Raw genomic sequence first — 19,164 nt, 5'->3', positions numbered from 1 at the left:
ATCTGTGTTGGTGAATCTTTTGCAATTTGTTAAATTAACAATGGAGACTGCAAAGAACAAAGCTGTAGGTGGGATCTGTGTATTAGCGGCTGGCTACAGCAACACAACCAGGAGGACTTTGAGTTGGATAGCAGACGCGCTACCGTGAGTACAGCTTTGGCTTCCAAACATTTGATCGCTTAATCGCCCGTACGTGCGTGCCGCTATGTGCATGTCACGTACGTAACTTTGGGGAAATATATGTTTCTTGCCGACTCTGATGGCGGCCGGTGGTGTCGTCGAAAGCTACAACGCCGTCTGCCGCCGCGCCACTGTCCTCACCTGTCTGGGTTGACTTCCTCTGTCTCCGGGCCGCCGACCGCATCGATGATCGTGTGAAGTCCTTCGCCTCGCCGTCGATCGCTGGAACGCAGGTGAGCACGGGTGGTGATGAGCAGATGAGGGCTGGCGTAGGTGGAGAGCTAATGTTTTTAGCATAGCTCTGTCGAGGTCCCGTAGCTAAGTTAGCTTCAATGGCGTCATTAGCAACAGCATTGCTAGGCTTCGCCAGGCTGGAAAGCATTAACCGTGTGGTTACAAGTCTAGGGTTTGGTAATATTGTTGATCTTCTGTCTATCTTTCCAGTCAGGGGCTTATTTCTTTTGTTTCTATCTGCATTTAAGCACGATGCTATCACGTTAGCTCCGTAGCTAAAGTGCTTCACCGATGTATTGTCGTGGAGATAAAAGTCACTGTGAATGTCCATTTCGCGTTCTCGACTCTCATTTTCAAGAGGATATAGTATCTGAGGTGGTTTAAAATACAAATCCGTGATCCACAATAGAAAAAGGAGAAAGTGTGGAATCCAATGAGCCCTTGTACCTAAGTTACGGTCAGAGCGAAAAAAGATACATCCTGCACTGCACTCTAATCCTTCACTCTCACGTTCCTCATCCACGAATCTTTCATCCTCGCTCAAATTAATGGGGTAATCGTCGCTTTCTCGGTCCGAATCGCTCTCGCTGCTGGTGTAAACAATGAGGAAATGTGAGGAGCCCTTCAACCTGTGACGTCACGCTACTTCCGGTACAGGCAAGGCTTTTTTATCAGCAACCAAAAGTTGCGAACTTTATCGTCGATGTTCTCTACTAAATCCTTTCAGCAAAAATATGGCAATATCGCGAAATGATCAAGTATGACACATAGAATGGATCTGCTATCCCCGTTTAAATAAGAACATTTAATTTCAGTAGGCCTTTAAGTGTGCCCCAGGCTACTTTGTAGTGGAAAAGTTGGGCCCCGACGTCAAAAAGGTTAAGAACCCCTGATCCAAACCACTAAAAGAATGGTTTTATTTAGAATTCATTGATGTAAATTGTGTTACAAATTTAGGCAAGGAAGAAATAATATGTGTAAGTAATTGCTATTAAATGGAAAAGGGGTAGGATTAAATACGCTTTGCTTCTTCCTACTCCTTTTCGGGCATGTTGTAAAGAGAAATGCAAAATATGTGATGTCTCATATTAAAACTGTATACATCCATCATCCATCCATCCGTTTTCGAGCTCTGTCCCGTTCGTTGTTCGAATTAAACTTCAACCAACCAAAAAAACAACATTTAATTTCTGCTTACATTGCACTCAGTCTGTCACCGCTGGATGGCAATGTTTCATCCTTGTTGTTTGTAGCTCCGCCTTTTTCCGCTGACTCAAGTTACGTCACTGCACCCTACGTCACTAACGCGGAAGTGCAGTTTGTTTCATGTGGCTTTTATTGTTTCTGCGGGAAATTCGAAAGTAAAAAGAAAGGAGTCAGTTTGTGTCACGACGACCCCATTTCATCGATATAGTTTGTAAGCGTAGCGTTTCCAGTACGTTTGTGTTTTGTTTCTCTAAGTAGGTAGGCTAAAGGTAAGCCTAATGTCTCGTGCATGTCTCTATGTTTGTTCGGAATGGTTTCGTATTGGTGGACCTGACGAAATAATCACGTTTTGATTTTTTTCTCAGCAAGATGTCAAATCCTGAGCCCGTCTTGCTAGGTCGAAAACGGAGCCTGCCCGCCTGCCCGAACCCCCTATTCCTCAAGTGGCTCACTGAACTAAGGGACGAGGCCAGGGAGAAAGGCCTAAAGATCCAGTACACTTACCAAAAGGTACCAAGGCCATTTAAGTATTAAAACGACCTACAGCGTCCAGTTTACAGAAATGTCACATTTTAATGAGTTTTTTGCTCCTGAAATTAAATTTGTCAGTAATTTCCCATAATATCAATACATTTTTGAGTATGTGGGAGATAACGGACTGTGCTTAAAACGCCCTTATTCCATCGTCAGACTCAATATTCCGCACCCTCTTGGTGTGACGTCAATCACAGAAGTGGAGCCCATTTTCCCGCATAGACAGTGTGGATAAAGCCAAGTAAAACTATTATTTTGATCACTGAATTGCATGTTTTTGTTGCTCTGATCCATGATTACTTTGAAACTGATATAGTTATGAGCCAAATTACATTTCTGGACTTCCCCGCTCTTCTATCTCCTCATACACACCATAGCCTGTGTTTTCTCAAGCTCCTTCAGCATTTTTTCAAGCATCTTGAGGAAAACCTCAGTTTTCTGCAGGATCTGACTCAGTCTTTCTCCCTTTGAGGTGTCCCTGATTTTCGGGATCGCCTTTGGATTGAGTCTTTCAAATGTTTTCCATCCAAACTCTGACCAAAACCCTTCTTTTATGAAGTCAAAATCATGACAATTGCAACTCTTGGTCTTTATCCTGGTGCATTCCATTTTTTGGGAGTCAATTTGACTGGAGAGGTCCATTCTTTGCTCATATTCCCACCATTTGGACATTATTGCAGGATGGCCGCTTCTTTATTTGCATTGCTACAACTTGCAACAATACCTGTATATCCGACAGCCATACATGCTGATTCCTTCAAATTCTGTACGCAAATAATGCAATTCAGGATGAAAATGCTACCAAAACATATGCTACGCAATATGAAATTGCCTCCAGTCTTCCCAAGGTGATGTCTGCAGGATGAAAAGTGGGGGTTCCAAAATGTGTGAAAAGTTGTTGAAAAACAAGCCTTAACTCTTACTCTGTCCATTTTGGGGGGAATTTTAATTTTCAGATCCAAGGGCCTCATGTAAAGAGAGTTGCGTGGCTTACTTAATAAAAATACACATATGATCAAATCCAGAAAAAAGGGGTACGCAAATAAATATTGAAGCGTTTGCACACACAAACCCAAGGACATTTCTTAGTTATGTCACAATTTACTTGAAGTCGGCTGCAGGAGGTAGCTTGGCACGCCCGGACCAAGCCCAGGCCCGCTCCCTTATAAATATGTACATCATTGAAAGTAGCCATGTGACTGAGAGCTGCACGTCGTGTCTAATCACAAGTCAGTAGGAGGTGCTTCTTTCTCGTCTTTGGAGTGAATAACAGCCAGCAGGTTGAAATGCTGTGTGCTGTGGAAACAGCAGACAGGCTGAAATAAAAAAAGTAATGGTCGGGCATCAGGATAAAAGAAAAGATAGTTGCTGCAACTCGATAGGCGGGTATCCCTTTCCTTTTTCAACGCTTCATGTGTGTCCCTCTTGCAGCCCAGCACTCAGTGGCAGCAAAATTGATTTGGTTTAATGCAATCTTTTAAATTTAAACATGCAGCGCTATAAAAATTATGAAAGACTGTACAAAGTAGCTGGGATTAGAGAAGTCTGGGCTTCTCTGTTTATGCTGATGCCCCTGTGATCCAACTTCGGATAAGTGGAAGAAGATGGATGGATGGATGAATGAAAAACTTTGACTCTTGTTTGGTTACTCAATTTATTAATACAATACAGGAGTGGACTGTCGTGTACAGTACATGACAGAGTCGACCCAACCCTCCACACGTCCCTGGTCTTGTGTGCCGCCACCGTGTTTCTGAGACCGCTGGAATCTCAGAAACACATTGTTACAGGAATGGGTAGCAAAATGATTGCTTATAATAGACGTCCTCACAATCGTCGCTAAAGCCACAGCCTCTAGAAATGTTGGTACGACAGCTAAGAAGCTGCCGACAGACAGTGCACATTTCCACGTCAACGTCAGTCTTGATACATCTCATCTTTGACGTACAAAAGGTCATACGCTAGGTTTTTGTGCGTACAACCTAGCTTGTTACATGAGAGCCCAGAACTAGGAAATAAGTAATGTTGTAAGCATTACAGGGGTCCTTCAAGTCCACATGAGGGTACATTGTAATGTTGTCAAGTCTTTGAAGATTTTGTATTTGGGTGTGCTTGTAGGCAATCAACTCTCTTAATAAATATCCACTTCCTCTTCGGGATGCCAAAGAGGCCAAGATACTGCAAAACTTTGGAGATGTGATATGCAAAATCCTGGACTCTAAACTGCAACAATACCATACAGAACATGGTGAGTACATTTTAATTTGGAATGGAAAGGTATTTGTTGAAGATGTGATTGATGCAAACAGCCAAAATACTTTCCATAGGTCAAGACAGTCCTGGTCATGCGCTCCCTGAAGGAGTGTCCTCTCCTGGCAGGTCAGACAACAACAAGGCACCTCCCACCAAAAAGGTACCAGATAAAGAGGATATTAACAGCAATAGTACATAAGCGTAGCAATATATGACAAATGGTGCATATGTTCAGTAATTGCTTGTTGGCTTTGAGTATTGAGTGAAATGATTGGATGTTGGCTAATGAACAATGGATCATCTATCATTTTAATGTGTTGAAGAAAAATGCTAGGGAGAAGGAAGGTGGCGGAGAGAAGAAGAAGAAGAAGAAGAGGGAGTACGTGCCCCAGAAAGGATCCGGCGGTTACGCTGTCCTGTTGACACTTTATAGACAGTCGCAGGTAAACCAATCTGACATCATCACATCACAAATGCTGTTACCGTTGCTTACTGTAAAATGTGGTTATTATGCAAATGCCTCGATTGTGGTCAAGGACAGACACGGGAGCTGCTGTCGGTCACAACTCATGCCAGTTATTCCTCACAGCTAACTGGAAGTAGGCCTGGGCCGATAATAAATTCTGCTACGTGATATAATGTCCCACAAATTATTGCTAAAAAACGTATTATTGTCAGCATCATTTTGAGACCAAATTAGAAATACTGTAATCATAATATATACTATTAATGCAAGTTTTCGAAATCAACGCAATAAAGTTAGATTTCTCATTAGTTGTTTTTTTACCATTGTAATTGGAAGGTCAATAACTTTTGATTATCCTTATTAAATAAAGAAACCATAAAAATAAAATTGGCTCTTAATTAGGGACTTGCACCAAATCCGGTACTTTTTTTTACATCAACATGCCGTATCTAGGTTGTGTGTGACGTCACGCCTTGTTGCCGACTTAACAGGCTCTTCGCACTTGGCAATCACTCCAGCACCACTGAGAGCGGACTCAGCCAAACTACCTTTGGTAATGTTGCAATTTTCAACACCAACAAAGAAATTGACTAAAATAAATGCTCTAACGTAAGTAAAGTAGGGCTCCACTTTTCCAAAAATGCACTAGCTTGATGCTAATGTAAATTGGCTTTGCTATTGACATGCTACTGAATAGCATTAACGATTTTACATGGTGATTTAACGCCTCCAAATTTGTTAATAAAAACTACAACTAAGATGCACATTACAATCAAACACCTAGGTAATAGGTACTATGCGTAATAAGTACAATACTTACAAATATTAACACTTTTTAAGGTCCGGCAAAAGGCTATATTCAGCAAAGACTAAACTGACTAGCCAACTACCCAACCCAATAAACTACACACTACTGCCATCTAACTTTTTGGAATTGCACCTGTAAATGCAACTTAATGCCATATTTGTAAAGGAAACTTAGAAATGTGATAATAAAACAAGATAAAACAATTGGACAGTAGTGATCATAATAGTCACATCAAATCAAACTTTTATTCGTACAGCACTTTTAATGCAAAGGCAAATAGCAAACACAAAGTGCTGTACAAAACAATAATAGAAGAAGAGAAGAAAACACGCACACACACACACACACAGACAGCCCTATTAACAAAGCAAAAACAAAACATGGCATAGCACTGAGGATTTTAGGAAAACGCCACCTTTGAGGCATCCACACTGGAGAATACCTGCGATTATGGCCATTTAAAAAGTGTGTGGGTGTGTATATATATATATATATATATATATATATATATATATATATATATATATATATATATATATATATATATATATATATATATATATGTATATGTATATGTATATATATATATATATATACATATTCCGTACAATTGACCACTAAATGGTAACACCCGAACAAGTTTTTCAACTTGTTTAAGTCGGGTTCCACTTTAATTGATTCATGATAAAGATATATACTATCAGATATATACTATCATCACACAAGATAATCACATAGAATTATTTACATTATTTACAATCCGGGGGGGTTAGGTTTGGTTGTTATCATCAGTCATCAACAATTGAGAACAGAGAAATGGATATTGGAACAGTGTAGGTCTGACTTGATATGTACAGCAAGTAGTGGACATAGAGAGAGAGAGATCAGAAGGCATAAGAAAAAGTATCTGCATTTGACTGTTTACATTTGATTATTAACAATCCGGGGAGGGTGTTAGTTTAGGGTTGTAGCTGCCTGGAGGTGTACTTTTATTGCGGTTTTGAAGGAGGATAGAGATGCCCTTTCTTTTATACCTGTTGGGAGCGCATTCCACATTAATGTGGCATAGAAAGAGAATGAGTTTAAGACCTTTGTTAGATCGGAATCTGGGTTTAACGTGGTTAGTGGAGCTCCCCCTGGTGTTGTGGTTATGGCGGTCATTAAGGAAGTAGTTTGACATGTACTTCGGTAACAGGGAGGTGTAGCGGATTTTATAGACTAGGCTCAGTGCAAGTTGCAAAGTTATCAAGTTCATTTTCATTTACCTTGCAATCTAACGCCGCCAACTTCACTCTAGCACTCACTCATATTAATCTAATGAAACATCTTTCAATGGCAAATACCAGGTATTTGATTGTTTTTACCTCACACAAAATAACACCATAATTCATTTTCCTATTGACTAATTACTTTTATTAATGAGTAATTATGTTGGTAATTCGATTATTTTTTTGGAAAGTAAATAACTACTTTTTGAAAGTTATTTTCCCAGCACTGTATATTGACGTTTTCTTTGCAGATGCTAGGCAGTAAAGGCTTCATGTTCAAGATGGAGCTGCAGGCCGAAGCACAGCATCTTTGTAATAAATCCTTTGCAGTGGTCAGTCCTGCTTTGCGCCTACGTTAATTAAGTATTGGTTATACCAGGTGTGTTCCCTCCTGTCTACACTCGTAGCCTGACCTCGGCAGTAAGTACACAGCCTGGTCGTCGGTAGCCACGCTGGTGCAGAGGAACCTGCTGGTAAAGACCCACAGTCCCGCACGGTATGTTGATTGGCCCACGTATATCATCTCAGTTCCTTCTTATCATGACTGGTGTGTCCTCTTGTCAGATACTCTCTGACACAGGAAGGGGTGTCTTTAGCACGACGTCTGGACTCGGTTGAACCAGGTTCTAAAGCAGGTCCACATGTGATTGGTGATGAGGAGGAGGAGGAAGGTGGTCCAGCAGTCGTTGACCTCACTGGTAGTGGTGGTGATGATGATGATGATGATGATGAAGATGAAGAAGAACAGGAAAAGGATATAATTCAGTAAGTTAGAACTAAACAAGCGCCAACACTTCCTGTTTTCAGCTTCCATACTAATGTTGCTTCTCAGTTGGTGCACTTGCATACTTACATACTCACTTAGTCTTCTGAGTGCATAAGTGCATTCATACTGAGCAACAGCAAAATGCAGTGCACTGTCAGTGAGGGACACATACCACCCTCTTAAGTCGCCATCTTGGCGGCGTAGCTGAAGGGGAGGGACTAACTTGATATAATGGTAGCTAGGAAGGCAACTAGTAGCGGTAGAAAGTAGTAAACAAGATCTAGTAAAAAAATATTGCTATTGTCATGGCTGGTAAACGCTCAATGGATTTGGGACAGTACTACACTGTCAAAAGTTGCACACTCAGGGCCAAAGTAATGCGTGTACACTGTATACATTTTGAAGTGTACCGAAGCAAGTATTCTATCTGAGACACAGCATAAGTCATCTTCTCTCAGGCTGACGCAGCCAATGAACGAGGTGCTCAGCCGTGGATGCCTCCTACCCGGAACCTACGACATTGTCCTATGCGTCGACTTCATCGAGACAACAGGGTGAGGCAGCAGCTGAACGTTAATGGACTTGTCTTGCTGGTGTGCACGTTTCAGGACATGTTTGCATTTACAGTGGCAGCCATCATCGCAAACACGAGCTGGTCAAAGAGCTGCAGACGAACGGCGTCCACTTTGACGTCAGGAAGCTCAACGTTGGCGACTTTCTGTGGGTGGCCAGGGAGAAAGTCGCGCCCATGTCAGGTAGAACTTGTGGCACATTCCCGTTCCCCCTCTGTCTACACCAATTAATAGCAATCATTCTTATGTTGCCCTCTGCAGCTGCAGGCAGAGAGCTTGTCCTTGATTTCATCATCGAGAGGAAGCGGATGGACGACCTGTGTGGCAGCATTATCGACGGACGCTTTAAGGAACAGAAGGTAAGACCGCCTCCACGATAGTACAGCCAATGCTGTTTGGTTCAAGTGGTTCCTGTCCCTGTCAGTTTCGCCTGAAGAGGTGTGGCCTTCGAAAGCCCATCTACCTGGTGGAGGAACAGGGGAAGGCGGCAGCACACTTGAGCCTTCCTGAAAAGACGCTGCAGCAAGCCATTGTCAACACGCAGGTGGTGGACGGCTTTTTCGTTAAGAGGGTGCAGGACGTGAGAGAGTCAGCGGCCTATCTGAGCATAATGACGCGATACCTCACCAAAGTGTACCAGGTGAACCAGGCGCTCGCTTGCTTTTTTGCCGACACCTCCGTCCTCTTTGAGGGTCTTCTGTGAAGCCACCATGTTCCCTCCAGAACCGAACGTTGGTCTGCCGCTCCCGGGAGCGAGACGGTGACCCAGACCGTGATGATGACCCCCGGTCCTGCTCGCTCATGTCTTTCGCAGAGTTCAACTACGGTGCCATTAAGAACAAGGTGAGCTGAGTGTTTTTCTCATGCTGCCATGTGACATGAAATGCTGGTGTGTCTTCCTCATTCAGAGTCAGACGGTGCGAGAAGCCTTTGCCAGACAGCTGATGCAAGTTAGCGGCTTGTCTGGAGACAGAGCGGCTGCTATACTGGAGCGATACAGTACTCCACACAGGTACTTTTACCAGCAATCTATTGGTACTCATATCCAAAAGGATTTTCCGATAAACATTTGCTACAGAGGTACACCCAGACAGTACACAATAATTAAGGGACAGGAAGTGTATATCGTGTCACGCGTCTACTCTGTAAACAAAATCAGTGCAGCCCAGCTTTTGGATGGTGGGGGTTATGGCTAGCGATAGTGCATCGCACCGTGCCCCCCCCCCCCCCCCCCAAGGGGGGCCCGCCTCACTATTCGAAAAGGACTGACCTAAACCAAACCGAGATATGTACCGTGATGATGACATACCGTTACATGCCAAACTACACTGAAAACGGAGCTAATTATGATTATTTTTGCCTTCTTGTGTTCTTTCTCAGTCTCCTGAAGACATACGACAAATGCAAAAGCGAAGCACAGAAAGAAAAGCTGCTATCTACCATCCAATACGGGAGGCTAAACAGGTTTTTGCTTTTTCTTTTAACTTTGGGCTCACAACTGATGCAGGAGCAGCCATTAAAGCTTCAATGTATTTTCTTGTCCAGGAAATTGGGACCAGCTTTGAGTCGAACTCTGTACCAGTTGTACTGTAGCAATGGAGCGCTATACTAGATTGTTCAAGATAGAGGATTTATGAAAAAGTGTACTGTAAAATATCAAATGGGATGATCCAAGAAGGAGTCATGTGACATGTTGCAACAGTTTATTCTCTCATCCTGACGCCAAACAAACCTGATGAAAACACGAGAATGAAGGAAGATCAGGAACACGTCGACTCCTTAAAAGTGGACAGAAAGAATATTGTTTCTTTTTTTCTGGTCCCTCACGACAAATTCACTTATTTACACACTGGAATAGAAAAACTTGTCTGACTATTTAAGTGCAATTTTTTTCAGTGCACGCAGCCTCCAAAGTGGAACCATCATGCAAGCAAAGTGATTGATTGCAAATAGCAAACAGAACAAGATGGAACCACAACTTTATAAATCCTCTTGTGAGGATGTCAGTCTGCTGGTCCCATCGCACAGGCGCCATTTGTAAGCGTTCAACTCCTCGGCTGTGTCAGCTTTATCTTCACTGAAGTCCAAAGGACCTTCAAAAAAGACTCCACTTAGTCATGTGACAAAAAGAGCCGCTTGCTCTACTTTGTTCATGCAGAGTCCAAGCAAGAGCGCTGTGTCGCCTTTAGTCGGGCATGTCGATGCACAGTTTGGATGGGGGGACAAAGTATTTGCCAGGACTCTGTGTGATCACCACACCTGTCTTCTTATGGAACATGGGAGCAATCTTGGGGGGCGGCTCGGGGACGGGGGGGTCCTCCGCAGCCTCAGCATCGTCGCTGCGTTGGAGGTCATAAGAGACGTTTCCATACTCTCGCAGGAAGGGGAGAAGCTCCAGAAGGAAGTGGCAAAAGTCTTTGCGGATGCCAAACCACCCTGCGAGGACGAACAACAGCGATGGCATGATTAATATTATATGATCTATTAGGTTGCGAAGAAGAGTGTTTCATACTGACAGTGGTTTCCTCCCTTTTGGCCAAATGTGGTGACCATGAGCGTGAGCAGTGAGAGCCACAGTGGCACGAAGATACACACGTAGCTTAGACTGTTGTTGCCGTCGTCCAGCTTGTGCACCAGGAGGATCTAAGACAGATTGTTACGCCAAAGTCTGAAAAAAATTCAATGTCTACATCAACACCTTTCAAAATTCACCTCAAAGGTGAGAAGCGGAACTACGATGGTCATCCAGCTGATGGCCATTGTGATGTGAGTCCGCCGCTGCTCAGCGATGATGTCGATGGAGCGTAGAAAAAGCACCGACCAGATGATGTAGTAGAGGACAACAAGACACAGGAAGGACATGAGGATCCACAGTGGCACACACACCACCTGTGACACACGCACACACACACATTTGTCACTTAATGATCCTTCTACAGTTGGGAATGTCATCACATGTGCTCACAAGCCAAGGCCAGATGATGATCTTGTCCAGTTTCAGAGCGATGAAAATAAACTGAAGAATGTTCACTGAGCAAAACACCTCCAACTGAGGAGGAGCAAAGGAGGACCTTGTTATTCCCTCATTTTAAGCGTGTTCTACATCACGTTGTTGCCACTTACTTCCAGGGAGCGATCATGTCGAAATCCCCAGACGCACGCTGCCACAGAGACGGGTGACACAAAGAAGAGCGGCATGAAGACAAGCAGCCAGAAGTAGTTTCCACTTCCCCTCGTCACCCGGTCGCACACCAACACTTCAAACATGAGCAAGAGGACATGGAGCCCCACGGCAATCAGCATGGCCTTGAACTCCACGCACGTCTCACCTTCAGCCCTGGCAGAAAAGAACATATCACGTTGTGTCCTGCAGAGACAGTCAGCCCTATCTTACCTGTACTGAGGGTTGTGTGCCCACACTCCAGTGCCCACTGAGGCCCCGATGATGACCAACACTTTCCAAAGCCATATTGGTGTGAACACTGCCCAGTAGCTCCAGTGGATAACGCCATCCAGCCTCAAGGACAACAAGACGGAGAAAAGTAGCAGGCACAAGTAGATCAGGAACTTGCTGCACGGGGAATACACTGAACATGTTAAAAACAATACTAATAGCATTATAGCATTATTATGATAAATAGTTGAATATGACCAAAAAAACTCAACATGTCCATCAGTAGCAACTACAAAATTGTTATTCAGTGTTGTCTTTTGACGGCTCCAGACAATGTTAGCCACGTAGCATATGACATCGCTTTCGTACTTGCATTTTAGCTAGCTCTAAATACTATCATATATTTTATAACTTTACAGGCAAACTCCCGCTGCGTTATATTTGGTATTTGTCCAATTTTTAACACACACTGACGTATGATGTTAAGACAATCAGCAATTAGCAGCTAACTACTCGGTGCTACTCGCTGAGCCAAAGATTGGAAAGATATTACCTGGGATTAAAATCCTGAAAGAGTCCCCTTAAATTCATGGCGTACAAAATGTTTGTACCATTGCTTCATTTGTTGGTCATTATTCGATTTAGCATTTTTCTTGCTTGTTGCAGCTTATGTTTTCCCCGAATACTCTACAGGAAGTGACGTCACATTCAGACGACGACACAGGTGCTTCCAAGCATGAACGTTCTAAGATTGTAGTTGACATTTTCTACTAACTGTTAGAGTTGTCATTTCTGCCAAAGTACAGTCGCACAAATATGCTGGAAACTTACAGAAAAAATATTTACCGACTTGGTTTTTAAATTAAACAATTCCCAGGGCGAAGTGCCTGTGCCTCACCATAGGAAGGTCGTGGGTCCGATCTCTCTGTGTGGAGTTTGCATGTTCTCCCTGTGACTGCGTGGAAAACTAAAAATACAACCCATAAAAATATTTTAGTTGTCTCAATTTTCCTTTTTTGTAGGACATTTCGATGCGTTTTAATGTTTTGAACTGCATACGAGACGAGTCCACCACATATTTGAAAATGTAATGAAGAAAAAGTACAGTACCAATGTACACTACCCAAAACAAGTGAAGTTGGCACGTTGTGTAAATCGTAAATAAAAACAGAATACAATGATTTGCAAATAATTTTCGACCTATATTCAATTAAATAGAACTGCAAAGACAAGATACTTAACGTTCGAACTAGTAAACTTAAATTTTTTGGAAATATTAGCTCATTTGGAATTTGATGTCTGCAACATGTTTAAAAAGCTGGTAAAAGGGGCAAAAAAACAGAGAAAGTTGAGGAATGCTCATCAAACACTTATTTGGAACATCCCACAGGTGAACAAGCTAATGTGGGTCAGGCCTGGCCCTATCCAATCTGGCGCCCTAGGCAAGATTTTAGGTGGCGCCCCCCCCCCCCCCCCCCCCCCCCACATCGGCAGTGAAGTGTATATACTCACAAGAAACCGAATAGCTTTGTCTTTGACCTTTTTTTTTTACTTAAAGAAAGCAAATGAACATATGAGAATGTTATGTTATGATTATCTTTAACCGAATCACAGCAGTGCTCAAATTAAGAAACAGCATTCCCTCTCATGTGATATTGCTTAATTAACATTAATGATGCGCACTTTAACAACTAGGCTTACAACTATACCTAATATATAAAGGGGTGGAAAAGTGACTATTACCTGCAGGGCAAACATTAGCTAACCAGAAGGCAATAACAATGTAAACAGAAAACACCTGCTTAAAAGATCTAATACAAATGTCCCTGAGGAATGTAAGGTGGGAGTACTGTAATTACCTAACGTTACATTATTATTTTCCATAACAATTTAGCCCCCTCCACAATATTAACCCGACGTTAAAACAGAACTAGCTATTTAAGTTAAAGTACCAATGATTGTCACACACACACTAGGCTACGTGTGGTGAAATTTGTCCTCTGGATGGGTCAAATGCAGAGGACAAATTTCACCACACGTAGCCTAGTGTGTGTGTGACAATCATTGGTACTTTAACTTAAATAGCTAGTTCTGTTTTAACGTCGGGTTAATATTGGGGAGGGGGCTAAATTGTTATGGAAAATAATAATGTAACGTTAGGTACTCCCACCTTACATTCCTCAGGGACATTTGCATTAGATCTTTTAAGCATTTATTGATTAGCAATTGTCGAATCATGTAACATTAGCTTAATGCTAAAAAGCCAGGTTACTATCACATTCTGTAACAGACAAATAATTTCATGTAGGCTAACGTTACCTCCCTGCTACCTCTGTCTTTTTCTCGTTTCTCCTCCTCTTCTTTTCTCTTTTTTCTTCCCTGGGCACCTGACAGTTTTGGCCGTTTTGACATCTTGTGTTGATTTTTTGATGCGGTGACGTCCATAAACAGTCATGATACGGGAAGGGAGGAGGCGCACCGTTGGGGGGGAGGGGGGGCGTAATGTTGTAACAAATAATATTTCTATTAAATAGGCTTTACTTTGCATTTTAATTAACTTATATTATTTTTTGTATTTAGAAATAATAGTACCAACTTTTTTTTTTTTTTTTCCCTCCCAACTTTTGTGGCACTGGCGTGGCGCCCCCTGATGGACGGCGCCCTTAGCATTTGCCTATACGGCCTATGCCACGGGCCGGCCCTCAGGTGGGTGCCATGATTGGGTATAAAAGCAGCTTCCATGAAAGGCTCAGTCATTCACAAACAAGGATGGGGCGAGGGTCACCACTTTGTGAACAAATGCGTGAGCAAATTGTCAAACAGTTTAAGAACAACAATTCTCAATGAGCTATTGCAAGGAATTTAGGGAATTCACCATCTACGGTCTGTAATATCATCAAAAGGTTCAGAGAATATGAATAAATCACGGCAAGGCTGAAAACCAACATTAAATGCCTGTGACCTTCGATCCCTCAGGCGGTACTGCATCAAAAAGCAACATCAGTGTGTAAAGGATATCTCCACATGGGCTCAGGAACACTTCAGAAAACCACTGTCAGTAACTACAGTTCGTCGCTACTTCTGTAAGTGCAAGTTAAAACTGTACTATGCAAAGCGAAAGCCATTTATGAACAACACCCAGAAATGCCGCCGGCTTCGCTGTGCTTGAGCTCATCTAAGATGGACTGATGCAAAGTGGAAAAGTGTTCTGTGGTCTGACTAGTCCACATTTCAAATTGTTTTTGGAAACTAGACGTCGTGTCCTCCGGACCAAAGAGGAAAAGAACCATCCGGACTGTTATAGGCGTAAAGTTCAAAAGCTAGCATCTGTGATGGTATGGGGGTGTATCAGTGCCCAAAGCATTGGTAACTTACACATCTTTGAAGGCACCATTAATGCTGAAAGGTACATACAGGTTTTGGAGCAACATATGTTGCTATCCAAGCAGTGTCTTTTTCATGGACACCCCTGCTTATTTCAGCAAGACGATGCCAAGCCACATTCTGCACGTGCTACAACAGCGTGGCTTCGTAGTAAAGGAGTGCAGGTACTAGACTGGCCTGCCTGTAGTCCAGACCTGTCTCCCATTGAAAATATGTGGCGCATTATGAAGCCTAAAATACCACAATGGAGGCCCGGACTGTTGAACAACTTAAGCTGTACATCAAGCAAGAATGGGAAAAAATTCCACCTGAAAAGCTTCAAAAATTGGTCTCCTCAGTTCCCAAACGTTTACTGGGTGTTGTTAAAAGGAAAGGCCATGTAATACAGTGGTAAAAATGCCCCTGTGACAACTTTTTTGCAATGTGTTGTTGCTATTTAATTCTAAGTTAATGATTATTTGCAAAAAGAAAATAGTTTCTCAGTTCGAACATTAAATATCTCGTCTTTGCAGCGTATTCAATTGAATATAAGTTGAAAAGGATTTGCAAATCATTGTATTCTGTTTTTATTTACCATTTACACAATGTGCTAACTTCACTGGTTTTGTGTTTTTTAACACAGTCATGTGTTGGAAGATATTTAAGCGTCATTATGGTGGTCACGTGGAAATTATGTTAGTTTATTGTTATGCTAGATTGTGCTTCTTTGCCAGCCACAAATGTATTTTCCCATATAATGTTGTTGGCTTTTTATGCGCATCACATTCGTGATGACGGCCAAGGACACTGTTTAAGCAAAGAAAAGTAAAAAACTGAGAGAAAAGTGTTTGGTTTATAAATAAATATAATACTAATTAAAAGAATGCATTTAACCCTTCTGTTTGTGCCTTAAACGGGACTCGAGCCTAAGTCTCTGAATTTCAAATCAATTTAATTGAGAAACGTATGGTAACAGAAGTTTGCACAAGAGGTGCATTTCAAAGGCCAGCAAATGTTATTGACAACGTGCAGATGGGCTTACTAGATAATGAGACAATTAAGGAATCCACTTGTTAAGTTTCTTGATATACAATAACACATTTAATAAAATATTTCAGAAAAAAATCCATAAAACTATACATGCACTAAATACAGCAAATAATTAGAAAACATAAATACCAGTTTAAACAAGGGCACACCAAATACAGCAAGTACATAAAACAATACCAGGTGAAATAAGTAATTATTCTACATAGGGATATTATCCCCCCTGCCCACCTCCATCTCTGTACTGATTTTATTTTGCTCAATCAAACAATTGTATGTAATAAGAGTGTATTATTGTATTATTTAGTTGACATTCTTGTCGTAGGTTGTTGAATGTATTCTGTATATTTTTTGATTGTTTGCCAATAAGTTTCAATCAATCTCCTTTATTTAACCAGGTAAAGTCTAATTTTTTATTGAAATCTCTTTTTCAAGAGCGACCTGACAAAGAGGAAAGTTTGTTTATAGAAATACATGTTTTATTCCAGGCAGCTATAACCCTAGCCTAACCCCCTCCACCCACCGCATCCCACCTCCCCGGATTGTAAATACTCAATTGTTCTTATGCTTTCTGAGCTCACTATGGTCACCGCTCGCTGTACATATCCTACCAAGTGAGACCCACACTGTTACAATGTCCATTTCTCAGATGATATTATTGTTGATGACTGAAGTATGCTGATAGCAAACCAACCTAACCCCCCGTCCGAACCCCCCCCCCCCCCCCCCCTACATTTCACCCCCCGGATTGTAAATAATGTAAATAATTCAATGTACATACTCTGATGATTAACTTGTGTGATGACTGTGCTGATAGTAAATATGTATACGAAGAGTTGATTAACGTGGACCCCGACTTAAACAAGTTGAAAAACTTATTCGGGTGTTACCATTTAGTGGTCAATTGTACGGAATATGTACTGTACTGTGCAATCTACTAATAAAAGTCTCAATCAATCAATCAATTCATTTATTTTCAAAAAGGGATACAAAAACAATACAAATCTTTGTCATGTTTTATTCTGAATCATATAATCAATAGATTGAATGTAAAAATAATCATTAACCCACTGCATTGATTTATTTACCCCGTTATTGGATCTATCCACACAGCGGTTTGCTCACCTCCCAGTGTAAAGAACAGCAGAAAGAGCTGTCACGTGATCCAATGCGGAAGTGACGTTTGGGGGCGCTTCCAAAAAGACTGCTTTTGGTCTTAACGACTTTCTGCTCCTCTCACTCCTTTTACTTGGTTTGTTGGTACCAGCAGCCCAGGAAAACCAAGTACCGGTAAGGCTAATTTGATTTCTACTTTTGTTATTCTTGTCGATGTTTGCATTTTCCACACGTGTTAGCTTCCTCTTAAATTAAATGTGTTACAATTTTAATATTGCTGCCTTCATTGGTGCAATAATGATATCTCTGTTTGATTCGTTTAATGCTTGCAATCATTTTAGTGGAATGTAGGATTTTGAAATTGGTGTTGGGACACTTAAAAGCTATCTGACAGTCAATTGATTGCCAACTACTGCTGACTGCTGCTGTTTCTTCTCATATGTTTTTATGAGTGAAGGCTCCAGCTGCATGGCAGCAGCTTTCACTTAATCCTCTTAGACTGTTTAGCTTTTTATTAAATTGTGGTCTTGTGGCTCCAATGCAGCACATCTGTGCTAACCTGAGACCTGCTTGGCACTCAGCATCGAGTGTTGGAATTGGGGGTTAAATCACCAAAATGATTCCCGGGCACGGCCACCGCTGCTGCTCACTGCTCCCCTCACCTCCCAGGGGGTGAGGGTCAAATGTAGAGGATAATCTCACCACACCTAGTGTGTGTGTGACAATCATTAAGAAGAGGAAGAAACACCCAGCTCCTGAGTGTCATTGCATTCATTCTTCAGAGTTTAATTCCTCTTTGCATGTTGTCTCTGTGTTCCTGGGATGTTTCCAGGCAGCTTTGAAGTCCAAGGGGATGGCGAGGCTGTGATGCAGACTGCTGCTGAGACTATGGCTGCAGCTAAGAAGAGTAAGTGATGTCATCAGATCACCTGCATGTCTACCTTATTGACTGAATGAGACAAAGGCTATGATTGTATCACTTCTCCCCAGCACGTCCTCTGTCAGACAGATTAGCATCTGATAAAGCTAGGGATTAATGTGAAATAAACCAGTTCACTAGGATGTGTGTGCGCTCTCTCAGCAGGGGCGTCTAAAGGTACAGCAGATCGACCGCGAATCAAAGAATGTCGAGAGAAGGAAGACAAAGCAAATAATCTTTGACAATGTCATCATCCTAAATTAGGGATGAATAAATTGTTTTGGGGGCCGCATTTCCAGAAAATGTAGGACAGAGGGTAGGATTTCACCCTTTAACATTAGTTTTATTTTCTATATTCCATAAGACCAGCATCCTTTACAGCAGACTTGATTTTGGTCTGTTTATTTTGTCAGAGTTACAGGAGCGCTCTGCTGTTTAAGGACCTTCTGTAAAAAAGCTAGTCAAAACTCATCGCTATGACAGCACTCTAGTGTTTTTAAGAGTCTGCTGCAAAAAATATGAGTCTCTCACAAGTTCCTTGAACTGAACTTGCGGGCCACCAGTTGAATAGCCCAAATGATAAAACTTTGAGGAACACTACTAGTATTACTAAAGAAATTGAGCAAAAAAAAGTAATGGATTTAAAGGAGTGCCTTGAGGAACGCCTCAGTTATGTAAATCACAAGTGTGAAACTCAGTGTTCTATGTTTGCTAGCGAGGTTAAAATGTCACTGCAACGATCTGCCTTTGTATTTACAGTTGTCCAGGTTTCTCTATGAAACAGGAGAACTCTAATGTTTTTGGAATTTGCTGCAAAAAATGTTTCTCCTAAGTTTTGAACTGACCTCAGCGGTCAGTATGGTTTCGTTCCTGGGCCGGAATTGCCCCCCTGGCCGCCAGTTGAATAACCCTTTCCTAAACCTTCCGCCGTCCTCTTCCTCAGGTTGTGCCAAGGTGGCAGGTGCCGTTCGCTTCTCTGAGGCCGGCGCCCCGTCGCATGTCCACTTTGACGACAAGTTGCACGACTCTGTTGTCATG

General features: G+C 42.1%; 3 protein-coding genes across 4 annotated transcripts in view; 2 read left to right on the top strand and 1 right to left on the bottom strand.

Annotated features, from left to right (window-relative positions):
* Window positions 1–1,696: 1,696 nt before the first annotated feature.
* Window positions 1,697–13,110, top strand: mus81 (MUS81 structure-specific endonuclease subunit). The gene is made up of 16 exons (XM_062065554.1): window positions 1,697–1,889; window positions 1,986–2,130; window positions 4,273–4,402; window positions 4,482–4,567; window positions 4,731–4,850; window positions 7,201–7,281; window positions 7,357–7,445; window positions 7,514–7,714; window positions 8,174–8,269; window positions 8,343–8,470; window positions 8,549–8,646; window positions 8,712–8,927; window positions 9,011–9,130; window positions 9,196–9,299; window positions 9,668–9,751; window positions 9,833–13,110. Exons 2-16 carry the CDS (start codon window positions 1,990–1,992, stop codon window positions 9,897–9,899), a joined length of 1,761 nt encoding a protein of 586 aa, XP_061921538.1. The 5' UTR covers window positions 1,697–1,889; window positions 1,986–1,989; the 3' UTR covers window positions 9,900–13,110.
* On the bottom strand, window positions 9,977–12,407 carry tmem185 (transmembrane protein 185). 2 transcript variants are annotated; one of them, XM_062065556.1, is made up of 7 exons: window positions 12,235–12,407; window positions 11,682–11,858; window positions 11,411–11,624; window positions 11,253–11,336; window positions 11,000–11,176; window positions 10,804–10,930; window positions 9,977–10,723 (listed from the first exon to the last, which is right to left on the bottom strand). In XM_062065556.1, the coding sequence occupies exons 1-7, from the start codon at window positions 12,270–12,272 to the stop codon at window positions 10,473–10,475; spliced, it is 1,068 nt and encodes a 355-aa protein (XP_061921540.1). In that variant the 5' UTR covers window positions 12,273–12,407; the 3' UTR covers window positions 9,977–10,472. The 2 variants fall into 2 exon arrangements, with proteins under 2 accessions (XP_061921540.1, XP_061921539.1); XM_062065555.1 differs by having other exon boundaries at window positions 11,682–12,379.
* A 4,190-nt stretch (window positions 13,111–17,300) lies between the features above and the next one.
* Window positions 17,301–19,164, top strand: part of adissp (adipose secreted signaling protein) — a 14,348-nt gene continuing 12,484 nt past the window's right edge. The window contains exons 1-3 of the mRNA XM_062065557.1: window positions 17,301–17,381; window positions 18,040–18,114; window positions 19,070–19,164. The exon at window positions 19,070–19,164 is cut by the window's right edge and continues 36 nt beyond it. Coding sequence (XP_061921541.1) covers window positions 18,075–18,114; window positions 19,070–19,164 — 135 coding nt within the window. The 5' untranslated portion in view covers window positions 17,301–17,381; window positions 18,040–18,074. The remainder of the gene's footprint in view (window positions 17,382–18,039; window positions 18,115–19,069) is intronic.

Source organism: Entelurus aequoreus, linkage group LG12 (genome assembly GCF_033978785.1).
Source record: "Entelurus aequoreus isolate RoL-2023_Sb linkage group LG12, RoL_Eaeq_v1.1, whole genome shotgun sequence".
Lineage (NCBI taxonomy): Eukaryota > Metazoa > Chordata > Actinopteri > Syngnathiformes > Syngnathidae > Entelurus > Entelurus aequoreus.
This window is presented reverse-complemented; position numbering and strand designations above follow the sequence as displayed.